The following is a 13,768-nucleotide window of genomic DNA, read 5'->3' on the forward strand; positions in this document are numbered from 1 at the left end:
AGGAGAATCTGTGACATAAGTATAGCTTTCTCTGGGTCTTTGTTTCATTCCTAAGGGTTTTGCCATTCCCCCTATACTCTAGGTTAAGGGTAGAATTTTCTTTCAAATCTCTCCCTTTTGTGCCTCTTATGTTTAGTCTATCACCAAATACTGATGAGTATTCCTCCAAAATGTCTGTCTCTCTCTCATGTATTCATGTGGCCTTTACCCTCACCACTTATTATAATGGACTCAGTCTGCTTGCCTCCTGTCTGCCCTTTCCATTTTCCTAGGACATTATTTTCATCAAGTAATGTTCTCAGTGATGTGCTCCCCTATGGTCACGCTCTACATGTGTCATATTTATTCAAAAGACACACTTTTAGGCAGAACACTTCTGTATCATAATATGCTTTTGCTAAATCGGTAACTCTGCTCATGATGAGCTCTCAGTTATGCCAGAACGTATATATTTTACCTGATACAGGCCTGTACTTCTTGACCATCTCCGAGAAACTAGGGCTGACAAGAAGAGACTTCGGAAAGCCTTAAGAGAATTTGAGGAACAGTTTTTTAAACAAACCGGAAGGTAAGTGTGGGCAGAGATATTTTTTAAGCTAATATTTCCTAGAGAACTGCTGTTAAGAGTGAGCTGTAATTTTTTCAGGAACAGTGACTTTATATAAGACATAAATAATTTCCAAAGTGACTTAGACCCAGGATTTGTCTAATGCAACATTTGGGTAGTATCATTATTGGGTATGTTTTATGGGAGGCTGTAACTATCAAGTATGAGACAGCAAAGCTTTAAAAAATAAAAGATGAACTCCCCAAATCCCTAACTTTGCATAATAAATCTCATTACAATTGAATGTACCTAAACCTTTAAAAAAAACTATAATATTTAATGTTTCAGCCCATATAACTTCTTTGTTCTTGGTTACTTAGTTCTACAGGTTACTCCCTACTTTATTAAATAATTCTTCATTTGCTTTAAATATATTCTTTAAGCTTCAGGATCTGCCCTTAATTATTTTATTTCAGGATTTGGTCAAGAGTTCATTCCTATTCTTTCTATCCCTTAAATAAATGTTTAGCTATATCCTCTCTTTTTCTGTGTCAACCCAGTCTCACTATGCACTCCATTAGTTTCTTCTAAATTTTGGTGTATTGTGAACAAAATTATATATTCGCATATATATAAAATCATGAGAAAAGGATTATTAATCTAGTTCTGGAAGAGACAGAGACAAGCCAATTAGCTATCCTGAGCCTGTTTCCACAGTTGGAAGAGGAAATAATTAGAGTTCCTGGGATAACTTTGGGAAGCTGTAGTTGTCGTGTGGGACGTCAGTCTTTAAAAAAATTTTAAAGGGTGTAACTTTGCCAAAGTCACGGAGTTATTAGGGTGGCAGAGGTAGGAGTCTGTGATACACTGGCTCCTCAGTATTCTTCTCCATCTAGGTATCTGCCTTTCTTGAATCGCTTTGATTTCAGCAGCCTGAGGGCTGCCCTGATGGAGAAGAGACTGTTTTCTAAAAGCATCCTGAAAGTTTGGTCTACTCACCTCTTAGTCAGTAACTTTCTATTTCAGTCCTCCAGGGCTGTTCACTAGGACTGGACCTCTCAAACATTTTGCATTTAGCAAGTACAGATGTAACCCACCTAGTTTTCTAGTGGAATCTTCAAGTTGACTGTTATAAGTCCAAGTTACTTACCTTTCTGCTGATGTTATCTAGTGAGAAATGTTACACGGTTGTTAAATTTAGAATATAAAACATAATTTCTTGTTTTCTTTTTCCATTTTTTCCTTTACAAAATTTCCATACAACTTTTACATTTTTTTAAACCTATCTGAACCCAGAAATTTACTTTAAAGAGTTTGAGAACTGCCCAGTATGTTAACTAGTCCTGCCAAATGGGTCTGCAATGGTACTTGGCATGCCTTTGATATACAGGGAAGTTAGTTACGTTATGTGTATAGCATTCTAATGCACCAGTGAGTCCTAAACTCACTTCAGATATGCCTAATACTTGATTGAGGTTATATGCCCTCTTGTGGTAATACACTTAAACTAAATGCAGAAGTAGTGCTATATTACAAGTAAAATCAAATGGTTGAATGGCTAGGAAATATGGATCTTGTTTTCCTAAAATATTTCATTGGGAAGGGTTAACTGTACATAGCTAAAATAACCAGGCAAATGGATTACTAAAAATTTTAAGGTACTATAAGTGTTCTTGGTAATATTCATCATGTGAGAAGCATAATTATCTAGATATGACATTAACAGTTATGAGCCAGGAACTGTGCTAAACGCTTCAGTATGTTTTATATAATGAGAAAACTGCTTAAGGAAATACTTAGCAAAAATTTTCACTCTGGCCAATGAACTCTTGTTTATTAGCTAAAATGGAGTATGAAGGACCAGGGACAATTGCATAATGGCTTATACTATTTCCCTATAAATTAGAACATTTCTTCACTTAGATATGTTTACACAAATTAAGGTGGTATTTAGACACCCAGTTGATAAGTTTGGCTCAGAATATTGAAGGGAGGCAAAGCAATTATGTTAAATAATTGAGACAGCATTTAAGAGGAACCGTGTCCAAAGATTTGTGTGCTGTTCTGAGTTCTGAACTAGAAATTTCAGGGCAGTATATGTAGTGTTAAAACATAAGTAGGTAACTGTATTCGTAGGGAATCTTTATAGATTAGCTGTTCTTTTATTTGGAAGTAATATAAATGTATCTTTATCAGTACTGGGAAAAGAGAAGGGGTACAGGTAAAATATTAAGTGTTTTCAGCCATACTAATATTGGAGAGTATCTGTATTTATATTCAGTGGCAATTGTGGTGACCTCACCTGTGTACCCACCCCTTGTATTTCAAAGTCATGGTTGGAAATATTTTAAAAGACCCTTCTGAGATCCTGAAGTAACTACTTTCCTTTAGAAAACATATCCTGGCGATGTATTTTTCTGGGAAGGCAATGGTTTTAACTCCAGATGCTATCCAATTATTCTTCAAAATAAGTGTCAAGAACATCTGGTAGTTAGAAGTCATATGTATAAAAATATGTGCATCATCATGTGCCTAGTCTTAGTACAAATAGTGTGCAAAGAGAACCACTGAAATTTAGACTCAAATTCCTTAAAAAAACTTCTCAGTGATTCTTCTACTGTACATTAGCAGAGTTAGGTATTACAATTACAGGAAAACTTAGAAATATTTCATGTTTGTAAGGTTAACTACTTAGTTTCTTCTCCTATTACCATAAATTTATAAGTTATTTCTGTTAATGTAATTTCTGTTGTATCTTTAGGTTAATATTTTAAAATGCAACTATCACTGTAAGGGCTGAATATTCTACACAGGCATGGATCATGGGAGAATGACTAGATAAGAATGCCTTGAGGGTTCTGGTTTTTATTTCCCTCGGAACTTTTCACTTGCCCCAACGTTATATGTTTATGCGCTGGATATATTTGCAAAACACTTAAAATATTTAACTTCTCAGAGTACTGTTACATTGAAACCTAGTAACATGTGGAAGAGGGAGTGAATGAAGGTAAAAGGGAAGGGAAAAAAAGACATGATGAAAAAATCAAGTGGAAACTGCTACCCTGTACTTTTCTCATGTAAGAGTTAGAAAAGGATTTTTAATGACTTGGTTCATTATTAACTAATGGACGATATTTTCTTTTTTGCAGAAGTCCACAAAAGGAAGATAGGATACCAATGGCAGATGAGTACTACGAATACAAGCATATAAAAGCCAAACTGAGACTATTAGAGGTCCTCATCAGCAAGCAAGATGTGGCCAAAACCATTTGAGGTTCAGGAAATGTTTGTGATCACTTTGACCCAAGATAAGTCAAGTTTATTTTCCTCTGCCGTTCTTGCTAAGTAGTTATGACAAATGAAAATTGAAGCACTTTAGTGTATTAGCTGTTTTTAAGAATGGATGGCAAGTGTAATTATAAATGTAGAAGGGATTAAAAAGGGAGGAGATACAACAAGGAACAGTATAATTGGAAAATAAAATTCAGTCTTCTCCAGGCCAGGGAGAAAATGCACAGTCAATATAATTATTTCAGAAAACATCTATTTTATCAAATCTAAATAACACAAAGCATCCACCTGTTAAATGGGCTACTGGTTAAGAAAGTCTACTTAGTGTCCAAAGATTGCTTATATTGACATATGGAAAAGAGCATAATTTTAAAAAATCAGTAAGAGGAAGAAAAGAAACTTTATTTTATGTAGGAAGGAATACAGCTAGTAAGAATGTAATTTATTTGAAACTTCTAATAGATTTTTAAGTGATAAAAAAAATCTACTACCTTGTTCCTTAAATCTGCTAGGCTTTCAGCACCCTAAAATATACGAGAATGTGTCACTGATAATTTTTTATTTCTATATAAAAATAGCACATTATTTTATCTGTTACTTAAAATTTTACATTTCTGATTACCAAAGTTCATTCTGATAGCATGTACTTTGTGAATTATCTTTGTCTATATAACAGATGTTTATATTAAAATAAAATATTATATTAAAATTTGAAAATAGGTATTTTGGATAGATGTGTCTGTAGTATATAATCTAATGTGATCATAGTTATGATTGCTAATCTTTGTTTACTATAAGATTATATAACTATTTTTCCATTGGAAATTTTTTTTTTTAATGTTCCAAGGTCTATACTTTGTGAAGTCAAAAAACTTTCCCATGAACTATATAGTTGTTCTCCATTCTGTATAAAATGAAAGGTTTAGAAATTGTTGCTATGACACCTTGGGAAAGAAGCCAGGATATTTTATTTGCTTTATCCACTTTAGCGTGTGCAGTTTTGTACTAAGCCAATCACCTGTTTATTACTTTTGCTTTTGTAAAAATAAGAGGTCCACATTTTCTCTTGTACCAACCATGTTTATATTTCTCTTTTCTGTAATGTTTAAGCATGGTGTTGAACACATTCACACTTTCACATAGTTTGGATGGGAAGAATATTGACTATTTCTGAAGCAGACTATTTCAGAGGCTTATTGTTTTCTCTGTATTTACCTGATATTTTATAAATCAGAATAATGTCCTTCATAAATTCGTTTAATTAAAGTCATCTACTTGTAACAGAACAGATACACAACTATTTGAGGTTTACAAACTACATCTTTGATAAGGGAAATGGTTTCGTGACATGTATACAATTGCTATTAAAATGTAACTCTATATATTCTATAAGATTGTAAATATTTTATACAATACAAATAAAATATTTTTCTATTATATTTATTATGTTGAAACACAGTAGTTGTTTCCTGTTAGCTAATATAAATAACATAAATAACACTGTCAAACAACAAGTTGGAAGTGCTGACAATTCTAGGCTTCAAGATTTAATTCATGCTGCAATTACACCCTTTCATGCGGTTTGGAATAATCCCAATATTTGCTCAGTAGATTAAAATGAGTGCATATTTAAACACCATTTATAAGCCATTATTTTCCATTACTTTGTATTTTGCTAAAGCAGTTTATATAATTGGTTATGTTTGGCATAAAGGAAAAATTAAAACATTGCAGCATCTAGGCAACAGTGTCAGAAGGACAACTTAGGATATTTCAGCATTGAAAGGAGGGGGAAGGGTAGGGAATAGGAAACACTAAAACAACTCTGAATGAAATTTGATAAGTGGCAGTTTGCTTTTGGTGAGAGCGGCATGTGCATGCTTCAGTGGAAGACATCTGGTGATGAAAATGGACAACAGAGGATCAGTGCTCCTAAGGGAAGAAAGGGGACTAAGAAAAGTGGGCATTAACGTCCAACACTAATATTACAGGTTTTGCAGCTGGGATCTTTCTTTGCATTTGCAGTAGATAAACTCATAAGCTGATGACCAGTGATTTCTGCCACAGTGCCTAGAGAAAGATCCACAGGGTCAGTGTAAATGACTTCTAAAATGACATCCTGGGCATGGTGGTAAACCAGCATCCCATCTTCTTCTCTGCAGGTCAAAAATTTATTATCCTTGGAATTTAGTTGAGGAAGGCGCTGCTTACAAAATTCATCTCCTGGTGATCCCACAGGGGCAATGACAAGAATCACATAATGATAAGCAGTGTACATACAGTAGAAGTCCCCAAAGTATAAGTTAGTATTGGGGTTAAAAAGTTTTTCTGCTGTAATCTCAAACCTGTATCTTCCATAAGGTGAATCCTGGGGTGGCTTCCCAGTATTGAATTCAGTGCTGCAGCTGAAGAAGATGCCTTCTAATTTTCCACTGATGGGAGAGCCATGGCTACCACTGTTATCCTTGACAGAGGGCTGCATAGCATTCCCATGGTGTTCTCTGCAAGAGAAAATGAATGGTCACTGCTTGGTATGACAGTGGTAAAGCTACTGATTTACAGAGTTTAATGGTGATAGGCCTAAAGGTCTACTGTCTACTATTAAAAGCCTGAGTGCTCATCCATCCTACCATCAGATCAAGGAGAATGCATCGTTTAACATTTCCTATAGAAGGCTAAATTTTACCCTTGACTCTAAGGTAAGGATGCTCTGCTACAAACCTCAGAGGTCTTTTACATAATAAATTTCCTGACCAGGAAAACCAAAGTGAAATTAGACATCTTATGGCTGAAACCACATCCATTATATGCCTACTGGATTTTAGAAGTGGCTTGGTGAAGAGAAAACTGGATTAACAATACTGGTTAAATATGTTGAATGTTTCTTTAAAGGATGCCAGAATTTAGATCTAAAATGAATGTTGTCTATGTACATTGGTACAAAAGCATCTTGTTTCTTTTTTTGCTTTAGTTTTTTTTTTTTACCCAGACACAGTTTACTAATCAGGCCCTCTTGCCTACATTTTCCTTACAACAGAGCTGGTTATCTCCCTTTACCCCACTCTCAGATCTATTCTCTACCCTTTTCACCTTCCACTGTGGGCTAGGACTGTATCATCCAGTTCTTCCTGTTCCAGTTATACCAATGGGAGGCACAGTAAGAAAAACAGAAGGGTATCCCATGCTCTTGGATTGGAAGAATTAATATTGTTAAAATGGCCATACTATTCAAAGCCATCTACAGATTTAATGTGATCCCTATCAAATTACCCATGACATTTTTCACAGAACTGGAACAAATAATCCTAAAATTTATATGGAACCATAAAAGACCCAGAATTGCCAAAGCAATCCTGAGGAAAAAGAACAAAGCTGGAGGCATAACCCTCCCACACTTCAGACAATACTACAAAGCTACAGTAATCAGAACAGCATGGTATTGGCACAAAAACAGACATATGGATCAATGGAAGAGAACAGAGATCCCAGAAATAAACCCACACACCTACAGTCAATTAATCTTTGACACAGGAAGCAAGAATACATAATGGAGAAAAGAGTCTCTTCAGCAAGTGGCATTGGGAAAGCTTGACAGGCTCATGTGAATCAATGAAGTTAGAACACTGCCTCACACCATACACAAAAATAAATGCAAACTGGCTTAAAGACTTAAATATAAGACAGGACACCATAAAACTCCTAGAAGAGATCATAGGCAAAACGTTTTGTGATGTAAATTGTACCAATGCTTTCCTATGTCAGTCTCCCAAGGCAATAGAAATAAAAGCAAAGATAAACAAATGGGACCTAATCAAACTTAAAAGGTTTTGCACAGCAAAGGAAATCAAAAACAAAATGAAAAGACAACCTACAGACTGGGAAACAAATATCTGCAAACAATGTGACTGACAAGGGCTTAATTTCCAAAATATACAAACATCTCATACAACTCAACAATAAAGAACAAACAACCCAATAAAAAAAATAGGCAGAAGATCTAAATAGACATTTCTCCAAAGCAGCATACAGATGGCCAATAGGCACATGAACATATGCTCAATGTCACTAATTATCAGAGAAATGCAAATCAATACTACAATGAGATATCACCTCACACCAGTCAGAATGGCCATCATCAAAATGTCTACAAACAATAAATGGTGGTGAGGGTGTGGAGAAAAGGGAACCCTTCTACTCTGTTGGTGGGAATGTAAATTGGTACAGCCACTATGGAGAACAGTATGGAGGTTCCTTAAAAAACTAAAAATAGAGTTAGCATATGATCCAGCAATCCCACTTCTGGGCATATAACTGGAAAAGATGAAAAAAATATTTTACACCCGAAGACAAGAAGCGAAAATGAGTCGGTAGGAGGGGCGCTTCCGTGGTATAATCAAATCCCATACCCTTTGGGTGAGAGACCCACAAATTGGAAAATAATTATATCCCAAAGGTTCTCCCACAGTAGTGATAGTTCTGAGCCCCAGGTCAGGCTTCATAGCCTGAGGGTCTGGCATCAGAAGGAGGAGCCTCGAGAGCATTTGGCTTTGAAGGCCAGCAGGGCTTGAGCGCAGGAGCTCCACAGGACTGGGGGAAATAGAAAATTGCACTCTTGGAGGGTGCACACAAGATTTCACGTAAACTGGGACCCAGAACAAAGCAGTGACTCCACAGGAGCCTGGGCTAGACCACCCTGTGTGTTGTGGAGGGTCTCCTGGGGAGGTGTGGGTTGGCTGTGGTGCAGAGGAGGGGCAAGGAGACTGGAGGTGGAGGCCCCATAAAATATTGATTGGCACGAGCTCTCCGAGAGGTGACCATTTGGGCACTGAGACCTGGCTCCACCCAACAGCCTGCAGGCTCCAGTGCTGGGATGCCTCAGGCCAAACAACCAGCAAAGGGAGAACACAGCCCCAACCATCAGCAGACAGGCTGCCTAAAGTTGTACTGAGCTCACACCCACTTTAAACACACCCCTTGACATGGCCCTGTCAACCAGAGGGACAACACACAGTTCCACACACCAGTGGGCAGGCAGCAGTCCCTCCCTCCAGGAAACCTGCACAAGCCCCTGACCCAAACTCACCCACAAGGGTGCAAACACCAGAAGTAAGAGAAACTACGATCCTGCAGCCTGCGGAAAGGAGACCGCAAACACAGAAAAGTCAGACAAAACGAGACGGCAGAGGAGTATATTCCAGATGAAGGAACAAGATAAAAACCCAGAAGAACAAGTAAGTGAAGTGGAGTTAGGCAATCTTCCCCCAAAATAATTCAGCGTAAAGATGATCCAAGATCTTAGAAAAAGAATGGAGGCACAGATCGAGAAGACACAAGAAATGTTTAACAAGTCCTAGAAGATTTAAAGAAAATCAAGATCCACTGATGCTAATATGGCTTCAGTTAATAGAGCTTTTTAAAAAAGCAATGTTGAAAAACTGTACCCATGCCTTGGCAAGTATATATTTTATATATATGTATATATACTGCATCAAAATATAACTTACATGAATTTTACAACTATCATAGAAAATCCAACAAAGGTAAATTTCCTTGTTAGTAAATACATCTTTTATACTAGTATATTGGAATCAATCATACAATAATTTTTTTCCATTTTCCATGCTCCCCGTCTTTATCTTTTTTCTTCTTGGAAGAATTTTTGAAGACAGATGGAGCAAATTCTAGAGTATCTAAGGTCCTGAAAACAGGTCAATTCCCACCCAAAGGACAGAGAAAAATCAGAGAAATAGTGTCCTCCAGTGGCCACCTAAAATAGACACTGGCAATGTTCTGGGAATCTAAACCTAGTACCAAACATGTATTTATTTATTCTATTGATATATTATTTACTGTTAAACAAAATAGCAACTGTGGATCTTTTTTATTTCTAATTTTATGCTTAACAAATATAAAGAAGTACCTTTTTTGTTAAGTCTTATATGGTCATTCCCATTCAACAGTTGACAAGTATAATAATTTGTGTTCTATCTCTCAGCTCATATTCACTTAATTTAGTGAATGGCATCTACTATGAATTATATAGATTGAAGGGTAAATAATTTGCCAGCAAAGAGAATTATGGACTGAACTTTATAGGATATTCAGACATAAGGCAGGAATAGTTTTCACGATCAAAATATATCAAAATACATGATATTGCAAAGTACTTAATTTGAAGAACACACATGCCTAAATTCACCTTTCTCTCTTTGATTCTCTTTGCATGTTCCACAGCTTGGAGTTTATTTAGATCTGTAACCATGATCTTGATTTAAGAAAAACTGGAGAGTTATGAAACAAAAAAACCACAACAGAACTTCCTAATTTTTTTTCACATAAAATCCTGTAAAGAATACTTTAGAGTTTACAAAGTGAGATCAAGGCTTTTAAAATGACAAATTGTAGGGATTTCTGTGTAAAAGTTTTAGAACCTGTATCCATTTAAAAGCTTCAGTCTCACTTTAAAACACACACCTGCCTATTTACTCTATTGAAATTTCTTCTACAAATATGAAAGGGCTGTAAGTATTAAAACTACTTGTGACATGGAATTCTTTTGAATTCTTGGAAACTGCTTTCAGGGACAAACATAGGATATCTTAGAAATACTACTGAACACTAGAATTCAAAGGTAAACAAAGGAGATTTTCCTCATGAATAATTAACCCAAGATAATGGCTGAGAGATTTCTACGTAGGCAGAAGCCCGAAAATCCCACCTGATTCACCGTGTTTCATGAACCAGTCACCCTTTTATTCTCTCATTTTCAGTGACCCACAGGAAGAGGAGAAAATTCAGTAGTTGGTATGAGACAGAAGGCACTGAGTTATTGGGAATTGGAGGAGTGTGTATCTGTACAAGACATGCTCACCAATCTTAACCCTGGAGGTTTATGATCTTCCACTCAAATAGACAGGAACTGGTATTACAAGTGATCATGGAAAGGAATCTAAGTGAAGTGGAAAAAAATCCCATGATCTGATTTTTTCTACTTAATTTTTCTGGGAAATAAAGTCATAGTATAATTATTTTGAGAAGAAAATTAAAAATTGCTATTTCACAGAAGCAGACTCAAGAGAAACCTGAGCCTAGAATTTGGAATGGCACTTAGTAAAGCAAATCAGTATATATATGTTTGGATTCTTACCGAATATAGTCAAAATATTCTTTGTGCTGGTTACGATAAAAAACAGAAAATTTAAGCATCCGTCCTGCAATCACTTCGGCCTTCTCCAACAGTTGTGTTAGATGAACTTTTGAATAGTCTGAAAAAAACAAAAAAACTGTTATTAAAAATACATTATCAAAAGTATCAACTACATGCTTAATAAATTGTAGATTATTAAAATTTACTTTTAGGAAATTCATCTTAGTGAATAGGAAACTGCACTTAAAAAAGAAAACATTCATTGTCTTTGGCACATTTTTTCTTTCTACAAAAATATTTTTGTTATAGTTTATGGTTGCTTTTATGAATACCCTTGCATTTTTTTAACTCGTTGAAATTAAAGATCCTGAAACCAAAATGTTAAATAAGGAATACAGACTCTGCATAACCCGAGTAATGTCTATCAGCACCATAGTAGCCTTTCTTCAATCAGCTGATGAATCAAATAAAAGAAACTTGTAACCTGCAAGCAATAGCAAATAGAATTTAAAGGAGTAATAATAATAATGTTCATTTAATTTACTCCCTAAATCTGTGAGGTTGGCAAGGTAGATTAAGTATGACCATTTTATTGATGCAGAGATTGAGGCTTGTCACAGTTTAATGATTTGCCAAATGTTCATAAAGCTAGTAACTTAGAGACTAGGTCTCTGGCTCCTAGTTGGTAGTTTCTGGGTACATAAGACTCATGAAAGTTTAAAGCATCTCTCAAAGTAATCTGATCTTTTCCCAACTTTTTGTTTTGAAAACTGAGGACTGTTGCCAAACTCCTGTACTAGAATCTAAGCAAAAATTTTGGTCTATAAAGATTTTAAGACTTTTCAAACAAAAGCAACCTAGTTGAACTACTCATGGCAGGATAGTTTGTTTACTCACTGCTTCAGTGGCTCAGCAAATATTTATTTAGATCAGAACATGATGTACAAGGCATCATGCAAAATTAAATGATCAGGTTAAAAGATAAAAAAATTATTCTTCTTTCTCTCAAAGAATTCACAGTCTAAGGGAAGAAGTAAATATATAGACAACTATGACTTATTATGGGGTTTCATCTCTGTCATGGATTAGCCTAGAAGTAGTCAGTGGCATTCTGTTTTATCTCCAATACTTTGCACAGTGCACAGCATACAATATGTGCTCAATAAATTTTGAGTGAATTAGATGTCTAGATTAAAAGACAATATATATAAAATAGCTTTCTCAAAGTTTACGCAGTCAATGTTATTGATAAAGCTTAGGTGAAACAGGGCTCTGAATTATTTTAATAAACTGAAACAACAAGCTTTGAACAGCCTAAGTTCCCCTTAGATTTTACTCATAAAAATAAAAATGCAATATAATTTATAGAAAAATATTGTGGAACATTTAAAATAAGCTGGCATTTTCCTTATTATTTACCCCATAAATTCCTTAGAAGAATTATGGGATGTATTTGAATAAAAGAGCAATAGGGGATCAATCTAAAGGAAAGAAGACAAAAAGGTTTTTCTTTATATACATAGAAATAAAACATGTACTCATGTAGTTATATAGATTATAGAAAAGAGTGAATGTGTGCATCTAGATAGATGGATATTTCTGAACTGAAAATGCCAAAGGTCTTCCTTAAGCTAAAGAAAAAATACTATTTCATGCCTTTCCCTAATGTCAAATGGGGTTTTAGCAGGTAAATAGTAGCTCTTTTTTTAAAAAATGAACAAATACTATGATGCTGTTTGGTGCTGTTCTATGGAAAATAGCATGTATTAAAATAATGTCAAAAGATACCATGTATTTTACTGTGTCTACCTCTCTGGTAGGATGCAATAAAAGTAAATAGAAAGATGTGAAACATAAGGTAGATTCCAAGGAGGAATTTTAATTCAGGAAAAAAGTTGAGGGGATATATTAATTCTAATGTGACACACCAAATACAGGTAAACATGAGAATTCTTTACACACTATTAATACAGCATTGAAATCTTTATTTGATTACTGGACTATGATATATACCATATTTCATCTATTATAAAATGTATTTTTTCACATTTTAGCATCTCTGGCATGAGTGTGACAATAAATGTGATAAGAAAACAGTTTCAGTTTAATTGGCAGTTTAATGTTTTCTTAGCAGTACCTAAAATGGTGGATCTTATAATCAATGACATCTTAGGAAGAAATATAGTATCAGAGAGACACTATTTTCCTTGCTCTAATACCCTGAGATCCTTAGCAATAAAGAATGTTGCAATCCTTAGCAACTTCCTCATAGAATAAACAAAAGGGGTTTGAAGATAAATTAATGTTTTCTTAGCAATACATAAAATGGTGGATCTTATAATCAATGACATCTTAGGAAGAAATATAGTACCAGAGAGATACTATTTTACTTGCTCTAATACACTGAGATCCTTAGCAATAAAGAATGTTGCAATCCTCAGCAACTTCCTCATAGAATAAACAAAAGGGGTTTGAAGATAAATTTGAAGTTAACTTAAAATTAAACTCTCATCCGTTCTACATATCCACATGAGAAGTTTTATACTGAGTTTGAAATTAAGAAGAAAACAGAAGATATTGAGATAAAGCAGTAGCTAAGCACATCCTGAGTCTGAAATAAATCTAGTGTGAGGCTATGGGGAAAAAAATAGCTGATTTATCTGAAGGATGCCTCAGCTGGGGAAAGTTGCTAGGCAACCTGCAATAGGTGAGGCAAACTGTTTTTATGACTTTTTCTACAAGCTTCTGTGTGTTGAAACAGCCTCTCTAAGAGACAAAAAGAG

At 35.1% G+C, this 13,768-nt stretch overlaps 2 protein-coding genes across 12 annotated transcripts in view; one reads left to right on the plus strand and one right to left on the minus strand.

Moving 5' to 3' along the window:
• FAM13C (family with sequence similarity 13 member C) overlaps window positions 1–5,281 on the plus strand; it is a 134,152-nt gene extending 128,871 nt beyond the window's left edge. For 9 of the 10 annotated variants that reach the window (XM_073793577.1, XM_073793580.1, XM_073793581.1 and 6 more), the window contains 2 exons: window positions 467–568; window positions 3,697–5,281. In XM_073793577.1, coding sequence (XP_073649678.1) covers window positions 467–568; window positions 3,697–3,820 — 226 coding nt within the window. In that variant the 3' untranslated portion in view covers window positions 3,821–5,281. The remainder of the gene's footprint in view (window positions 1–466; window positions 569–3,696) is intronic. The other variant, XM_073793576.1, reaches the window with a different exon arrangement.
• The window catches only part of PHYHIPL (phytanoyl-CoA 2-hydroxylase interacting protein like), a 97,220-nt gene continuing 87,671 nt past the window's right edge, over window positions 4,220–13,768 (minus strand). For both annotated transcript variants that reach the window (XM_004314570.4, XM_073793582.1), the window contains exons 4-5: window positions 10,986–11,103; window positions 4,220–6,339 (exon numbers count right to left, since the gene is read on the minus strand). In XM_004314570.4, the coding sequence (XP_004314618.2) occupies window positions 5,805–6,339; window positions 10,986–11,103 (653 nt within the window). In that variant the 3' untranslated portion in view covers window positions 4,220–5,804. The remainder of the gene's footprint in view (window positions 6,340–10,985; window positions 11,104–13,768) is intronic.

This window comes from Tursiops truncatus, chromosome 16 (genome assembly GCF_011762595.2).
Source record: "Tursiops truncatus isolate mTurTru1 chromosome 16, mTurTru1.mat.Y, whole genome shotgun sequence".
Taxonomy (NCBI): domain Eukaryota; kingdom Metazoa; phylum Chordata; class Mammalia; order Artiodactyla; family Delphinidae; genus Tursiops; species Tursiops truncatus.